Below are 16,463 nucleotides of genomic sequence, written 5' to 3' on the forward strand. Positions count from 1 at the left end.
TCAGAACACTTCGTTACGCACGAAGATTCTGTACAAAGCTTGCTAGTTTCAGAATTGTGTAATTACTGTCTAAGAATTCAGCTTGCCGACTACCTCAAATTATCGCGAGACATACATTTGCACTCTTTGTCGCATGTCAACTGAATGACTCTATCCAGAAAGATTAATCATTTATTAAATGAGCAACAAATCTCATTTAATTATTATTAACTACTTCATATTAATTACTTAATAACTTGTTTTTGAACAATATGTTCAGATACTCGAAATTTCATAAAATTAAATTAATGTTGCAATTAGTATCAGAATTTTATTAAATTATATATATATATATATATGATTTAATAAAATTAAAAAGTGTGCATACACATATATATGTATGTATGTATGTATGTATATGTATATGTGTATGTATATATGTGTGTGTTTGCTTATTTTTTCTTTGTTCATTTTGTTTTGTACTACATTGTATTTAAAAAAACCAAGGATTGTTAATTGAGTTATTAATGCATCATTTATCGCATTGTAATAAAAAAATTTTTTATTATTAAATATTCTTTTTCATGAAAAATTTAAGATTTATTTTAAAGTTTTGAAAATTGTAAATCACTTGCAAAATGCAATCCTTTGTACAATTTTGTGTTTTAATTCTTTGTAATTATTTGTAGGTACTTGGGCCGCGAATTGGACAATGTATTTTGATAAATAATTTCTTCTTTCTATAGTTTATTTGGGCTATTTTTAGCATAACCAAATGATTGAAAATAACAGTACATGTTAGCCAAACAATTGAAAATAACAGTATGAAGGAATGGAGCGGAAATGATGGGTGAATAAACAGCACTGCCTAGAACAACGCCCATCGGAATTGTCAAGACCGAAGTAGCCGTCCGTGTACATTGCTACCACAATTTCGCAGTTTAGTCGTGAAAAGGAAGCGGATCGTGCCGCACTCTCGGCAATTCTCGTTTCGCGTTATTATCGCAGTATTCGTCGATGTCAATCAACCTGCTGTGATTTTATATTGAAAATACCGACTAATATATCGAGAATATCGACTATTGTACAACATGGGTGTGTGTAAAATAGCCAAATGGTTCAAGTAAGTTATTATTTATTTTAAATTGGAAAAAGATATTAATGAAATGCTGGAGGAAGCATGAAGGTTCATGTACTTTTCAATCTTTCAATTTAATTACTCGAATTTATATTTAATTAATTTATTTTTAACGCCTACATTTTTAATTGAATTATTTTCCCAATTACATTTTTGTTCTGTCAATATTTGTATAACTAAAGTTTTTAATTGTAGCATAGGATAAAAATTGTTTTCTGTAGTAAATTTATCTCATCCAAATGATTATATTTCAAGATAATGTTGAAATGTTTATACATGTGTGAAAATAATATTATATTGCAAGATATAAGTTCACTATATGTTAAAATTTTTTAGAGTGTCGCGAATAAAATTTTGTCAAAATTTTTTCAATTTTGATTTTTAATATATATATGTGTGTGTATGTGCGTTAATTGTTTTTAACATCTATTTTGATCTATTATTATTTCTAATATCATATTTTGATATATATTTAGCAGTTTGAACAATCTCTTAACTTAAGAAAACGGAAAGTGTTTATACCATTCGGTATACATATATGAGGTGAAGGTCGAGGACATTTGTATCAAACAAATAAAGATAGAGATAAAGAAAAGAGTTTCAAAAAATTATTCTGTACATTAAATATAACGAATGTTAGCTATATTGGTAGTGTTTCAATGTGTTGACATCAAACAAAAAATATTTATTTAATTTATTACAACAAATATTATGCAACTTCTTATTGATATTTATTTGAATTTCTTATCACGCGAGATGTGTATTGTCATATGAAATTAAAAATTTATATATAATTTTTTAAATTTTAACAAAAATTTAAGTAAAATATATTTTGATTAAAAAATGTAATTAATTTGATGTAATTAAATGTAATTAATTTCAAAATATTTTTATATAAATGATTATATGTTATTATTCTTTAAACAATAGTTATATTTTCATGTCTAATAAATATCAAAATTTTTTTCAACATGACCAAGTAGCATGATAAAGAAAGTATATAATAGTATATAATAATCAGATAAGCAACAAATATTTTTTTTGAGTGAAATAGTCTGATATCACTTCAATGAGATAATAATTACGCTTATGTTCATCAAAATATCTTTTTTATAACGAATTTTTGACATTTTGTTTACTATGCATTTATGCAACTTTTTCCTGCAGAAGCGAGCTCGATAAGTACCACTTAAGAAATGCAGTTAAAAAATGAATTAATATATTCATTACCAGTTGCCATTGGACGCAGAGAAATATATCACGATAGATCTTAATTACAAGCTTACATAAAGATAATTAATCGATATCAGCTCCTTCTTGATCGATGTATGCAAGTGCAAGAGCTGCACTTATGTAAGAAATTGCGCTTATATATGATTATATATATATATGATTCAATTTGAATAACATAAGCGGAAGAGCATGCAGTTACGAGAAAGAGACTCTGCGATTTGCTTCCGAGTTTCTCTGCGACGCGGAGAAGAGATCTACTTTCCATTCCGTGAAAATGTTCCGAAAAGTTCGAGCGTATCGAAGACACGAGCTAATTACGGCCGAAAGAATAGCGGTCGGATGCCCCCCTAGGAGTTTAGGCACCGGGGGCATCATACCGTTAAACTAGATGTTTCAACCTGGCTTATGTATTCGCGGTTTGTAATGACTGCTATTATCTTCTCCTTAAGTCGAGTCACATGAGACTGTGTATTTATCGTACTTAGTCCGTGCCGTTATAAAATTTCACTTAAAATTACTATAAAATTGATATTTATAAAACTATTATATGTGCACTGACTGAGATGATGAATGAATGATCATTATCCTATTGGGCAAAGATGACAAAAAGATCCGTTGAAATTCATGAGCACCGAAATTATCATCTCTTTTATTGAAATTTACCGGTATACAAAGAAACTGTCTTTCTAGAATACAACTGACAACCTTAATTTTAACAATAGATTATTTGTACTTGCTTGATACATTTAACATAGATTATACGTTGATTAAAGAGTCAAAATATTGTAAAAATTATCCATACATTTAAATTAATTAATATATTAGTATATTTTAAGATTAATTAATATGCAATTCTCAACTCAATTTATCATTATCAAGATTGTTATTTTTTAATTGAATAATGTCGTTGTCGCTCAATAATTAATATCAGTAATAAGTATGTTTGCGCAGACATAGGCCAGGTCAGTACTTGATTTATTGTTAGCAAACACGTAATTGACTTACGAGTTTATATATTTATTATACATATATGTATATTCTAATTATACCTACATATGTTCTGTCTCTATTGCAATCGTATATGGAAATTAGGAGTTGAAATCTAATGCAAAAACTGCATAAATCAGATGTTTGATATGCAAATGAATTTAAAAAATTGAATGCGTGACATTTCGTTAATTATTTTTATAAAAAGTATTTTTTATATATTTTCTTTCCTTCTCACTAATTAAGGCATTTTAGTTCTTATCGAAATATATTCATTTAAGCTCGCTTTCTGTGTTTTTTAGAGCGAGCACAAAATCAAAAACGAGATTAATGTTACAACCTATCTAAATCGTATCATATCATGCAAATTTTAAAGTTATTATTTTGTCTACTGAAGTATGCAAATAATACAATTTAATCTCAAAAATATGATAAATGTTTAATAACCATAAAAATTATAAAATCTGTCTTAAATGATATATGTATAAAAGTATTGACTAATAAATTATGATTTCATTGATAAATATGCTAGTATTATCAGAACAAGCAGTATATTTTAATTAAACGATACTTAATCGTGGAAATGGATTATACATATACTTTTAAATGATCGTGATGGATATACAATAAATAGTATCTCTGAATATACAATCTTTTTTCATTAGAAAAAACTTGGAAAACTGGCATCTATTATCTAAGATATCTTTTGATTGTATATTATATTTTATAATTTAAATAATTTAATTATCAATTTAATTATCATATTAAATTTAAATTTTGGATTTTTTTCTTAAAAATGTTAAATCAATTTTGTTTATTAAGAAAAATTTGATGATAATTTTAAATAGCATCTATGAAATAAAAAGAAGAGAGATAAGATTCTTAAAAAGTGTCGACACATTTCATTATTTTCGTCTCTCTATCTTATATTCTAAACAATAATACTACACATCTATTCCCTTGTACCAAGTATAAATATCGTATATGTATGTGAAAATTGATGAAATTATTTACAAACAGAATAGATTTGATGATTTTCGTGTCCTGTTTAAGGTTGAAATCAAGGACCTTAAGATTGACAAACCTAATTTAAAAGTCAGTGTGGTATCACAGCTATCACGATACATTGCTTCGCGAATTGTGCACTATGAAGAAACTATTGCCGTTCAAATGGGCCAAAAAGTAAGTGATATCAAATCTCAAGTTTGTCAAAACTTCTTATTAAAATTTATGTAATACCGAAGTGTATTTTATTGAAAGAAACGAAAAATATATTAATTGATTCGGTTATAAATAAAATCCATGAAATATGAGATAGTTAAAGTGAATTTATTACTATTATGTTTATATGAATGAAAAAATAGAAACTAATAACGGTTCTTTTGTAGTCCTGCAACAGATTCAAGTTTTTCTTTCAATTAAAAGTGTGTTAATCATAAACATGTATAACTCGATTAATGGGATATATATATTAATTAGATTTTTGATGTTATAATTTCAAGATAAATTACATATTTTTTATATATTTTATACATCATATCTAATTATATATTTTATACATTATATCTATATATTTTTGTCATAATTCTGATAATATACATAATATTATGATAATAACGTATCACACATACATATATGTATAAATATTAAATATAAAAGCAACGAGAAGGGAAAGAAAAGAAACATTAAATGAAATTAATAAAATTGAAAATAATTTGTTTAAAATTTTATTAGTCATTTTTAGTAATCGATTAACTTTAGCAATATTTTTCTGCTAAAAGCAATTTCCTTCACAAGTAGTGAAACTAGTGATTATAACTGTTTGAAAAAGTTTTTAAACAATAATACGAATAACTTATATTGTTATATTGTGAAAAATACACAATTATAAGAAATAAATAAGAAAGCAATCTGAGATTTCGATAATATATATAAAAAAAAATCGACGGAGTTGAAAATACTTTATTATTCATGATAAGAAAGATTGTATATTCGAAGATACGATTAAGAATGCTAAATATTTAGAAATCTTAAATCTGTCATTCTTTTTCAGAACTGCGCGATCGGAGAGGGGTGTACAGTCTGCATTGCAAGGTAGCAAGTAAGTATTCACTTATAATTATTGATATAATAATTAGAATGTGTATTATAAAACTTTTCACACGTAGAGATAATTAATTGATTTCTAATCAACGATGAAATATGCTATATTACTTTCTGATTTTCGATGACTCCTTTTTAAACTATTAAAAGAAGCCAAAATAAAAAAAGATTTTTGTGTGTGTGATACTTTTAGCAATTCTTTTTCAATAATTACATTATTGTGTTTTGTTTTTTACATTTGCAAATCGCATAATTTATGATCGAATTTTAATAATCTTGTACCTAAGGAATATAATTAAAATTATTACGTAATGTAATATTTCTTTCCATTTTCTTGTCGAATATCACAAAATCAATAATTATATGTATTAACAACACTGCAATTATATCACTTGATAAATTGAAACTGTTAATTATGTTTAATTGGACTTTAATCGAAGTGGTTGTCTCTAATGTCATTCTAAACATTTTCTAAATTTTCGCGCTTTTTTTTGCGCTTGCAGCGCCACAATTCGGGAAAGCTCAGAAGCTCGAAGGTTCGAATTTGAATCGCGCCACTGAAATAGAGCGGTCTCTATACGATAATAGGTTAAATACTACGCATACATTTTAATATTTACTTGAATAAGTAGGTTAGAGTGAACAAGTGGTTTAACAAAGTAAAAGGATAAAAGATCTACATAAACGTATTATTGCTGATATCTAAATTGATTATTGTGTTTTCATACAGTACATTTTCGCAAGACTTTATTTATACGAAATGTAATGTCATTAACTTGCGTTCACTCTATTAACGTTACTTCAACATTGTATAGCATTTGTATATTATTACGCAAACATCTTCTAGAAAACGCTAAATATTAGTTCGCTTTTCTGCAGTCATGGAAAATCTCGAATTTAAGACCGAAGTTAAGGCAATTCCTCGAAATCTCAGGTGAATTTATCACATAAACTACATATCTCAGCAGCTACTAATGATTCTTATAGTAATTAAAAAGTGGAATTTATTAAAAATTTTATTTTGAAAATACATAATGCATGAATATTATGATTTTTCTTATATGTATTTGATTGACTCTATTTTAATTAATTTTAATCATTTTTCATTAATTCAATCTTCTTGAAAGTGTGTCAAAAATATAATATTTCTATAAATCCTTCAATCTGTTAATTTTTATATTGTTATTTCATAATTTTTCTTAAATTTTTCTTATAATCTCTTTCAATATATCACCTTAAATTACTTTTAATTTACATAATATATATTCACATTCTTTGATTTTTCTTCAAAATTTTTTTTTTCGGATTTATTTTAAGTTGTAGAAAACATTTTTAAGTTAACAATTGTTCTTTTCATCTTTTATATCATTTTATTATCAGAATTTTAATATCAAAATTACATGTAAAAAAATAAGGTTTTCATATCTCGGGAAGATAAGGAGCGTTACACAAATATTCGTCAAATTTATCTATGTATATTTACGACGTAACGCTCGATGTATCTGTAAATTGCAAAGTCGGTTATGCGTTTGCATAACGCGATAGTGGTGCTTATACTATGGTCATTACTACGAGCATTTTGTTCCCTCAGTTGTGCGGATAATCATATTCAGTGTGCGCTTCTTTGTTCCTCTTCTACGAGCAGTTATTTCATTTTTATCTTGTTACGAAAAAATAATAATAATATAATAATATAAAAATTAATTATGAATAATGTATCCAATATTGTTCGGTAATTTTTGATAAATCTATACCAAAAAAACTATTATCTCCGCGAACGTATCTACATGACAATATAATTATATTTAATTTTGATGAAAATTTTCATTTTTGAATTATTACTATAGTGCTTAATTATTTAATTATATATATGAATTGAAATTGACAATATGTATGAAATATGTATTATATTATTATTTTTATTATTGCAATAATTTGTACTACTATATTAAAATAAAAATGATTATAAACATTAAGACAATAATACTTTAAGATGCATTTACATAGCAATCTGATCGTAATTAAACAATTTTTTTAATGAAAAATAGAATTTGATTAATATGTATGGTGCTTAATATATATAGCAATGCTTATTTATTTTTTATTTCTGAAAAGTTTTATTGAAATATTGAGAAGCTTTAAATGCATATTTTTAATCGTTCATTAAACAAACTGTCGAACATTTTATAAGAATAATATAGATTTTAGATGATTTTTTAATAGAAAATATTTAGAAGAATTCTAAGAGAAAATAAATTTTTGTTGTAAACAAGTGATAGTTATTGTAAGTTGTTTTTTTACAGTGAATATTATCGAAATCTATTACAACAATTTACAAGTAGCTGCCACACACCGAACGGAGACATCAATGACCCGGGTTGGATTATTTATCGTCCTAAAGAACAAAACGCCAACCAATCGTCTAAAAAAGGCAATGAAAAATCGCAGGAACAATCGCAGTTTATATCAGGTGTACCACATATACAGACTTCGGAAATATTCGAAATCGGAAATATGGTGGGCACTGAAAGTCAATTTCTCGAATTAGTGTCCGCAGAATGGCACAATATGAAAGTGACGCTGAAGAGAAGTATCTTTCCATCATGCCAAGATGCAATAAAGAGAGAGGTAGAAGTTCTTAGGTAAGGAATATCCCATCTCTGTATTAATTATGAAAAATATAATCAATATTACAGTCTTGTAACACAATAAAACTTACAAATCTGATAGATTGTTAGACAATGTTCGTTTTTTTAATTTTAAAGATTATATTTTATGGAAAAAAAAAGATTTTTTCTCGTAATTTTTAAATGTTTATTTCGCGATGTATATAAAGGCAATATTTATTTATTTTATACAAAATTTATTAAAATTATATAATTAATGTAGTATTCATTTTGACAATATAATCGAGATATCCTTCGTAATTACATAATCGCAATTTTTGATCATCAGGGAAATTCGCCACCCTAATATACTGTTATTGATGGGAACAACCCATACAATTACGCAGGAGATTGTCTCCATATTCGAATCTGTCGACTGCACATTATATAATTATATACATGAGCGAGGCGAACGACTGAATACACAAGTAATCATGCAAGTCGGCATGAAATTGGCGGATATATTAAAATATTGCCATATGCGCGGATATATACACACAGCAGTCAGTTCACGTTGTGTTTACTTTACTTCCAACAACAATGTCAAACTTGGTGGATGGGAAATGGCTGTAGAAATGGGAATTGTATGTAGAATAAGTTCTCTTTATATACATAATATGTTTAACGATTTAATATACATAATCTAAGTAATTTTTTATTATTTTCTATAACATATTCAAAACAATAAATACGTATATTCTGATTCTTATCTTATTAGTCTCGACGATCGTATTTTTACGAATTTGTGAAAAGTGATCAATTTAAAAAACATTACAAAGAAAATATCAAGGTAGACTATAAAAAACGGATCACGTCATATCCGTGATTCTATGACACACCCACGGAAACGACTGGCATTGTTTTCGACAAAATGTTCGTTTCTGAATAAATTCGCTGTACCGTATCGATGCTAATCGCATGCGTAGTCTAGAATGCGGAACTCGCTTAAATCATAATTGCAATTAAATATGATAGATTATTTTTCACAATATAATTATAGGATGTCATGTCATAGAATCACATGTTAATATTTTATCGCAAAAAAAATACATAGAAAGGAAAAAAATATTAAAATTCCCGCGAGTAATTGCATTATATGTTAAAATTTAAATTAATTATATTTTTTCATGAGGTAGATGTTTCTTTTTTTTTATTTTATATTTATTTTCTATTATATCATCCATTATATAGTAACTTTGAATTTAGCAATTTATATTGCAGATTTTTTACGGTTTTATATCGCAATTTCTTGCTTTTTCTTTTTAAAATAAAGTATATGATTATTGTATATAATTCAATATTATTAATTTTTGATACTATCCCTTCTTACAATAGAGCATCTATTATTTCCTTTACAGAGTTATCAATTTCGCGAATACGAAAAATATTTGCGATTAGAGAACTTGAAATGGGAACCACCAGGAATTTGTTATGGAGAATATCATAATAAAAAAGTCGATATTTATGGCTTGATGTTGTTACTTTGGGAAATGTGCACAGGTAAATATATGTTATTATTATCTTTTACTTATATAAAAATAATGCTCTCCATATTTTTAGAAGAATCTATTAAAGTTGCAATCATTGTGTATCACAAAGAAATAAAATATTGATTTTACAGCAATTTCAATAATAATTTAATTTTGGCTGTTTGATAGGATGTGTGCCACGGAACGGATATAATCGCAATGTAGAACGACATTTCATGATACGCAAACATGATATTATGGTTAGTTTGCAAAATGTTCCACCAATTCTTCATGATTTATTAGAAACTGGATTACATCCAGATGAGACGAAAATGACATTGGACATGGATAAAATTGGAAGGAGACTTCATAGACTACTGGTAAATTTACACAACATATACAACATAATCTTTTAAAATTTGCACAACTTTTAATGCTTATTGATTCTTTGAATAATAATCTATCAAGAGATGTATTTGTTATTATTCAGAATTGCTATTTTCAGATGATATGTGAAGAAGAAGAAAAGAATAACGTATATATGAGTAAATGTGAAGGAAACAACAATAATGATCTTTTGTATGATGATAATAATGCTTTACGTAAAAAGACTTTTAGTGTGTTTCCTATACAAAATAAGACGTTGAACAAAAAACCAATTGCCAAATCGCATTGCCCCATGATAGAGACAAAACCCTCCTCCAATCAATTTCTCAAGTTTAAGAAAAAATATAATGAGGATTTAGATTCTAAAAATAATGTTAAAAACACAGATGAATTTGTTGATGATAGCATCGTGAGTTCTATGATTAAAGTAACAGCTTCCACTCCTTGTACTCGTTGCTCAGAAATTTCAAATATGATGTACAATATGGACGAGGTAAATGACGCACGAGCTAATATAAAACGATTGAAAGAACTAATAGCCAGTAAAAGAGAAGATTTCTTTTTTGGAAACGATTCAATGTTATCTTCTTATTCAAGTAAGTGATCAATACATAAATATGTAGCATATATACTTTTATATTTATACTTCCATAATATTTATAATATATCTTTCTATTATAAATTTTCAAATACTTTACAAATTTAAGTTAAAATGTATAGATAACACACACACACACACATATATATATATTGTATATATATCAAATATATATATATATATATATATATATATATATATATCAAATATTTTATTAAAACAAGAAAAAAATATATATATAACATATGTGACTTAAATTCTTTTGTTTTTCTTTCTTGTATATATATATATTTATATAAATGCTTTTTAAAATCTTAATATTATTTTTTAATTTATTATGTATAATTTAAAAAATCAAACAAATTCGATTTAGCTTACTTCTGAATTCTTTATTTCAAAGCACTTTATAGCATTTTAATTAAACTCGTAATTTTGAACATGTAGATCCAAAAGCTACAAGTACATTATTATCAGAAGAAAGAAGTCCCAATTGTATAACATGTAAACCAGCAAATCACACAATTACTTTAGAACCTAAATGTAATAAGTCACCTAATGAATATAATGGGACTACTCCGAAATCGTCATACATGTTTCAGCGAAAGGTATTTTCTTCTCTGAGATAAAATTGTACTTAATTTGTTAGTAATATATAAATCAATATTTTTGAAGTTTATTTCTATTTTATTCTACAACTTCATGATGTAAAAATTTGACATTAAAAATAAATATATATTTAATATAAATACATAATATATAGTCTTTTAATAATTTACTCATAATGTATTATATTTTTAATATAATATATTAGTATATAATATATCATCTCTTTATTTTCCTATTCCGTAACAGACACCGTATCCGAGCATGCCTGCAAGTATTAAGCATGCAATAATACAACCTCGGGTTTTACATTCAGATGCTAAAAGTTTTTACGAATCGACACTATGGAGGAAAGAAAAGGAAATTTGTTTATCACGAATGGCTCGCGACAGTGAAGAGCAGACAGAAGTATGTAGATATTTATTTTATATTATCATTATCTTAGCATACGTTTTTTATGTTAATCGTATTATTTCTCATACAATTTTATATTTTTAGGATTTATCATTGCTACAACAATCAAATTATAATGATACCCCTATCACTGACGATGATAAAGCACAATATTCCAAAACAGACTTGACAAATACTGATGCTACATACACTGTTGAGTTTAAGGAAAAAGGTACATTGAAATGTATATTTGCTTTTTCAATTCAAATTTTCTTCAAATTTTTTATTAAAATATATTTTATATAATACTTTAATGTATGTTTTTACCATTATTTTAACAACATAAATTAGTTATTATCTATTTTCATTAAAGGTGATTATACCAAAGATAATAAAGAGTCACCCTTAAATGTAGAAAGTGATTATCCATCAACAAAAGTTCCAACTTTTTCAAATAAATCCATACAAAACTTGAAGGATGCCCTTGATCGTGCTACAGAAATAGTGCATTTGGTAACACCATCAAAAATTCATAATCCCGAACTCGATTGGACTAACAAACAAGAATTAAAAACAGTATTCAACTTGTATGAAACAACATATGATAACAACCAAAATATCACAGTTAAAGAAAAATGGACGCCTAGCAACAGCAATTTCTTGGAGATAGATAACATTAAAAACACAGGAAATAATATCGAAGCCGCCATAAGACATGAAGAAATTTTCAATCAAGCTTTCATAAAAAATGAAACATTCAGTTCCACAAATACGAAAACATCAAATGAATCTCAAATATCAACACGAGAACGACAATCGACCAATTTGCAAAACACTGATCAAAATAATGTGGCCATTACAAATAAGATTATATCAAATCCGCAACAAACTAAAGTAGATTCTACAAACACACATGAGATGAAATATGTCAATGTAGATACTATCACGAATAGTATTATAATAAAAGATTCACCAAGAAGACGTTCTTTACCTGCAAGATTGAATACTTTAATAATGTCTATTCCAAAAATTACTTGCCAAAGAGTAAATATAATTCTAAATATTATACACAAGTCATAAAGAGAGATAAAAACTACGTTTAGAATATATATTTTGTTTTTAATATTTGAGAACAAATAATTTCTTAAGCACTAAGTAAGCACACTTTATTTTTGTTACAGAATATGCCAAGCAGTCAATATTTGACCGAGGATATATATATTGATGATGAATTCGGCAGTAGATTAAATTATAATCTAGTTCTTTTAGACGACGAGTTGCATTTACTAAATACTGCTTTAAGTGACAATGAAAGTCTACCTCAGACTACAGAGTTATAAATTATACTAGACTCGACTTGTTGATTCATTCGCACATATATAAAAAAAATCATCATTCTTTTTAAATAAATAATGTTTATTTACCTGCCATTTTGATAACAAGATCAATGCAAATTTTTGTTTTATATCATTTTGACGATATGATTTTAATGCGAAGAATTTAACAAGAGTCACTTATTTCTTATTATTTATTTATGTTTACATACACAAGTAATTTAATATTATAAAGTGTTTTTAGAGAACTGCAATTTTAAAAAATTAATGAAAATTATTTTATTATTAATAAATAAACAGAGACGGATATCAAAATATGTCATTTGATTAAGTTTACATTCAAATTATGAAGTCACTTAAAAAAAAAGATTTAAAAAAAAACATCAAAAACAACTTATTATAAGCTTATTTTACTAAACAAGTTCTTTAAGAACATTTTATATAAAATTTCAGACTATTTGCTGTGTAATACATGATTTTATTTTATATAACATGCACAATTATCTTGTGCAATAAGAGTATAAAAATTATAATTGATGTCTTTTTTTATTTATTTCATAAAAGTTACAATGTATAGATGAAAAGAATCATTTCCTAAATATAAAAGCAAATTTAAGAAAATTAAATATTTAATTAATATTAATTTTCTTGCATTTATTTCATATACATATATGTTATATATACATATATATATATATATATATATACATATATATATGTATATATGTATATATATATATATGTACTTAATTCTATTTATATCATATTAATCATTGCTTTAACTATATTTAAATAGCACAATTATTTGTGTTCTACTTTTAGCTTCAATTTCTGCAAATTTGTGCAAAAATATTAAGTTGATTAGAACTATAACATTTTATTTTTGAAAGTAGTATTGTTACATCTCATATCTACGAAATTATTAAATTATTTTCAAGCATAGAATTACATTTTGTGTGGATAAATAAATCTAAAGAGCCAGCCCAAAAACAGACACAATGCAATACATAGTTTTATTTTCCCAACGTACTGTGCAACTTCCATCTGTAGCATTATCCCAGTAACATGAGCTTGCGGTATGAAGACCAGCTCCATTTTTTTGCATAATTGTACAAGTTACTGTAAAATTTATTTTTAATGATGAGATATTTGGATGAAATTTTGTTTTTATATTTACAAATTTTTAATATTTTTGAACAACTTAGCGATTAATCAAATAGTATATAATTTTTTTTTTCTTGGAATATTGCTTTAAAATATGTTCCAGTGAGACCTTAATCTATTATGAAATAGATGATATTTTTATTTTTTTAATTATAAAGATTAGTTAGTATTACATACCAATATATTTGTAAGCCTTCTGTAATTTTGTAAGATTGCCTAAACATGCCTCTACAACATTTGAGGTCCATTGATTAACTTTGTTATGCTGATATGCATTGCCTCCTATTGATACCTCAATTGCTTCTTTAATAATATTGCTTACATCATCTACCACAAATTGTAACTAAAATAATGGATCATAAAATGTTTTATACGAAGCAATAAGTCATAATATAGTGATATAAAATATACTTGAAATTTATTTAAATATAATAAAAGAATATATTTTGATATGATTGTCTTTTTTTATAAACATTAGTCATAATAAAAATGAATCATTTTAGAATTAATTCCTTAAGGAAAGATTTATTCATAAGTTTGTTAAAATCTCAATTAAGAACATTCTATCTATTGTACTTTTAAAAAATTATAGTACTTTTAAGTCATAATAGAGTTTATATATTAATTTCAATCATTTGATGCTGTATGATCAATATTTTAATCAAAATTCTGTATTCAATGATATGAAAAAATATTCTCGTCTAACCTCTTCTTGTGCATCCTCCATTTCAGGCAAACACTAAAGACTGCTTTGTACAATCGGAAATAATTTTTATAACAATTCAGATGTTATTTCTCGTTCAATCCAAAACGATTGTCAGTTTCAACAGAACTGGAAAATAAAAGTATATTAGACACATCTAGATTATCATGAAGATCATTTCAATGAAACTTTCAAGCACAAGAGACTTACAATATATATATTTAATTTTCCACGTATATAAATATTTTTACCTCGAGTTGCAACAAAAGTATTGCACTATCAAGATTTATCGTTGCATTTGTGAATATTAAAACTATATAATATTGTTATACGTGACAGCTGCCCTATTCGTGAACATAACCAACCATTTGTCAACGAATACTCTCAACTGTCATATCGCCGGTTGCTTACACGATATATATATAAATTTTAAGTCAGAGGTCAGAGCTTCTCAAACTGTGTGTGTGTGTTTTCTGATAATAATATAAAAAAGTTTATTTATTCAAATTTATCTATTCTATCAGTAAAACATTATTTAATAACGATTTGTGCGTACTTTTGTCATCTAATCTTCATTTTTTGACGTAACAGATAAATTTATTAATAATCCTTTCTGAGAAAAATTATTTTATTTTTCTACAGATATCATATTTAGTAATGAAGATCGATATTATTTCGTTATCAATTATGCGAAATTTATTCTTGCATATTTTGAATAATAAAAATAATATCATTAAATCGAAATCATATCGATTATAACTCCTGTTAGTATGTCTAACAAGCTTAAATAATTTAAATAATTTAGAAATATTTTTATAAGAGATATTTCTTCTTTTAGTAATATATAAAAAAATGTTCGAGATAAAAATTATTTTTAACAAAAAAAATGAGATACCAGCTTATTTTGTTTCTCATAAACGGTGTGTATTTTATTATAAAAATTTCAAAAAGAGAACTTTATCTATCTTTAATTATTTTCAAGAGAATATAATTTTATAATATTTTTCGTAACTAATTTATAGGTACTCAAAGGGAGGCTTCTTTTGATTTGCAGCAAAACAGAATATTATAATCCGAAAATGTTCCTTTATGAGAGCCACTGGTCGGCAGAAAATTTCGGCTCGACGGTTGGCAGACCTGCGCGGACGGAACAATGACATATACCTAGACGACGCAGCCAATGGGAATCAGCTGATCAGCAGCGCGCACGACGGTCGCATCGCGAAGCCTTGTTTTGAAAAGTAACGACGTGCACGCTCGCGTTTCGTGCGTCTCGCTCAAATTTCGCCTCGCGAAAAATACGCGCCAAGGAATGCAGTGAGAGTGTGAGAACAATGGCAGATTTCGAGGAAACGATGATGTCTTCATTCGCGAGGACGATGGAGCTCGAGATGTGAGTAAATCTCCTCAATTTAATACTCTATCCCCTACGTCAACGATACGCCACATGCACGCGATCCCCTTCTACGATCTCTGTGCGTCAGGCGTCTCTCGACACGCGTATGTGTGTGCGGGAGGTCTGTATTCGTAAATATAAATAGATATGTATTTCGCCGTTGAAATGATATCTGCTTTTGTTCAAATGTATAAGGAACCTGCGTTGCAAAAACTTAAGGCAAAATACATGTTCGATTACGTTGCCATTTGTTTCATGTTGCATGGTTTCGCTTTAGCATTGTGTCGGTTCGTATCTTTGATTAACGGTT

At 26.5% G+C, this 16,463-nt stretch overlaps 3 protein-coding genes across 6 annotated transcripts in view; 2 read left to right on the forward strand and 1 right to left on the reverse strand.

Moving 5' to 3' along the window:
* The first annotated feature begins 599 nt into the window (after positions 1-599).
* LOC105254410 lies at positions 600-13,093 on the forward strand. 3 transcript variants are annotated; one of them, XM_025413217.1, is made up of 13 exons: positions 699-1,102; positions 4,391-4,519; positions 5,391-5,438; positions 7,744-8,082; positions 8,396-8,690; positions 9,465-9,606; positions 9,765-9,955; positions 10,081-10,558; positions 11,005-11,165; positions 11,413-11,571; positions 11,662-11,788; positions 11,930-12,600; positions 12,738-13,093. In XM_025413217.1, exons 2-13 carry the CDS (start codon positions 4,485-4,487, stop codon positions 12,894-12,896), a joined length of 2,805 nt encoding a protein of 934 aa, XP_025269002.1. In that variant the 5' UTR covers positions 699-1,102; positions 4,391-4,484; the 3' UTR covers positions 12,897-13,093. The 3 variants fall into 3 exon arrangements, with proteins under 3 accessions (XP_025269003.1, XP_025269002.1, XP_011261378.2); XM_011263076.3 differs by lacking the exon at positions 699-1,102 and adding an exon at positions 6,320-6,374 and having other exon boundaries at positions 4,443-4,519; XM_025413218.1 differs by lacking the exon at positions 4,391-4,519 and having other exon boundaries at positions 600-1,102.
* A 559-nt stretch (positions 13,094-13,652) lies between these two features.
* Positions 13,653-15,188, reverse strand: LOC105254409 (dynein light chain Tctex-type). Of its 2 annotated transcripts, none has more exons than XM_011263074.3 (4): positions 15,009-15,188; positions 14,761-14,886; positions 14,232-14,397; positions 13,653-14,009 (listed from the first exon to the last, which is right to left on the reverse strand). In XM_011263074.3, exons 2-4 carry the CDS (start codon positions 14,779-14,781, stop codon positions 13,861-13,863), a joined length of 336 nt encoding a protein of 111 aa, XP_011261376.1. In that variant the 5' UTR covers positions 14,782-14,886; positions 15,009-15,188; the 3' UTR covers positions 13,653-13,860. The 2 variants fall into 2 exon arrangements, with proteins under 2 accessions (XP_011261376.1, XP_011261377.1); XM_011263075.3 differs by having other exon boundaries at positions 14,968-15,162.
* A 794-nt stretch (positions 15,189-15,982) lies between these two features.
* Positions 15,983-16,463, forward strand: part of LOC105254407 (centrosomin) — a 30,099-nt gene continuing 29,618 nt past the window's right edge. Inside the window, exon 1 of the mRNA XM_011263064.2 lies at positions 15,983-16,150. Coding sequence (XP_011261366.2) covers positions 16,092-16,150 — 59 coding nt within the window. The 5' untranslated portion in view covers positions 15,983-16,091. The remainder of the gene's footprint in view (positions 16,151-16,463) is intronic.

Source organism: Camponotus floridanus, unplaced genomic scaffold, assembly GCF_003227725.1.
Source record: "Camponotus floridanus strain SB8 unplaced genomic scaffold, Cflo_v7.5 scaffold62, whole genome shotgun sequence".
In the NCBI taxonomy this organism is placed as follows: Eukaryota; Metazoa; Arthropoda; class Insecta; order Hymenoptera; family Formicidae; genus Camponotus; species Camponotus floridanus.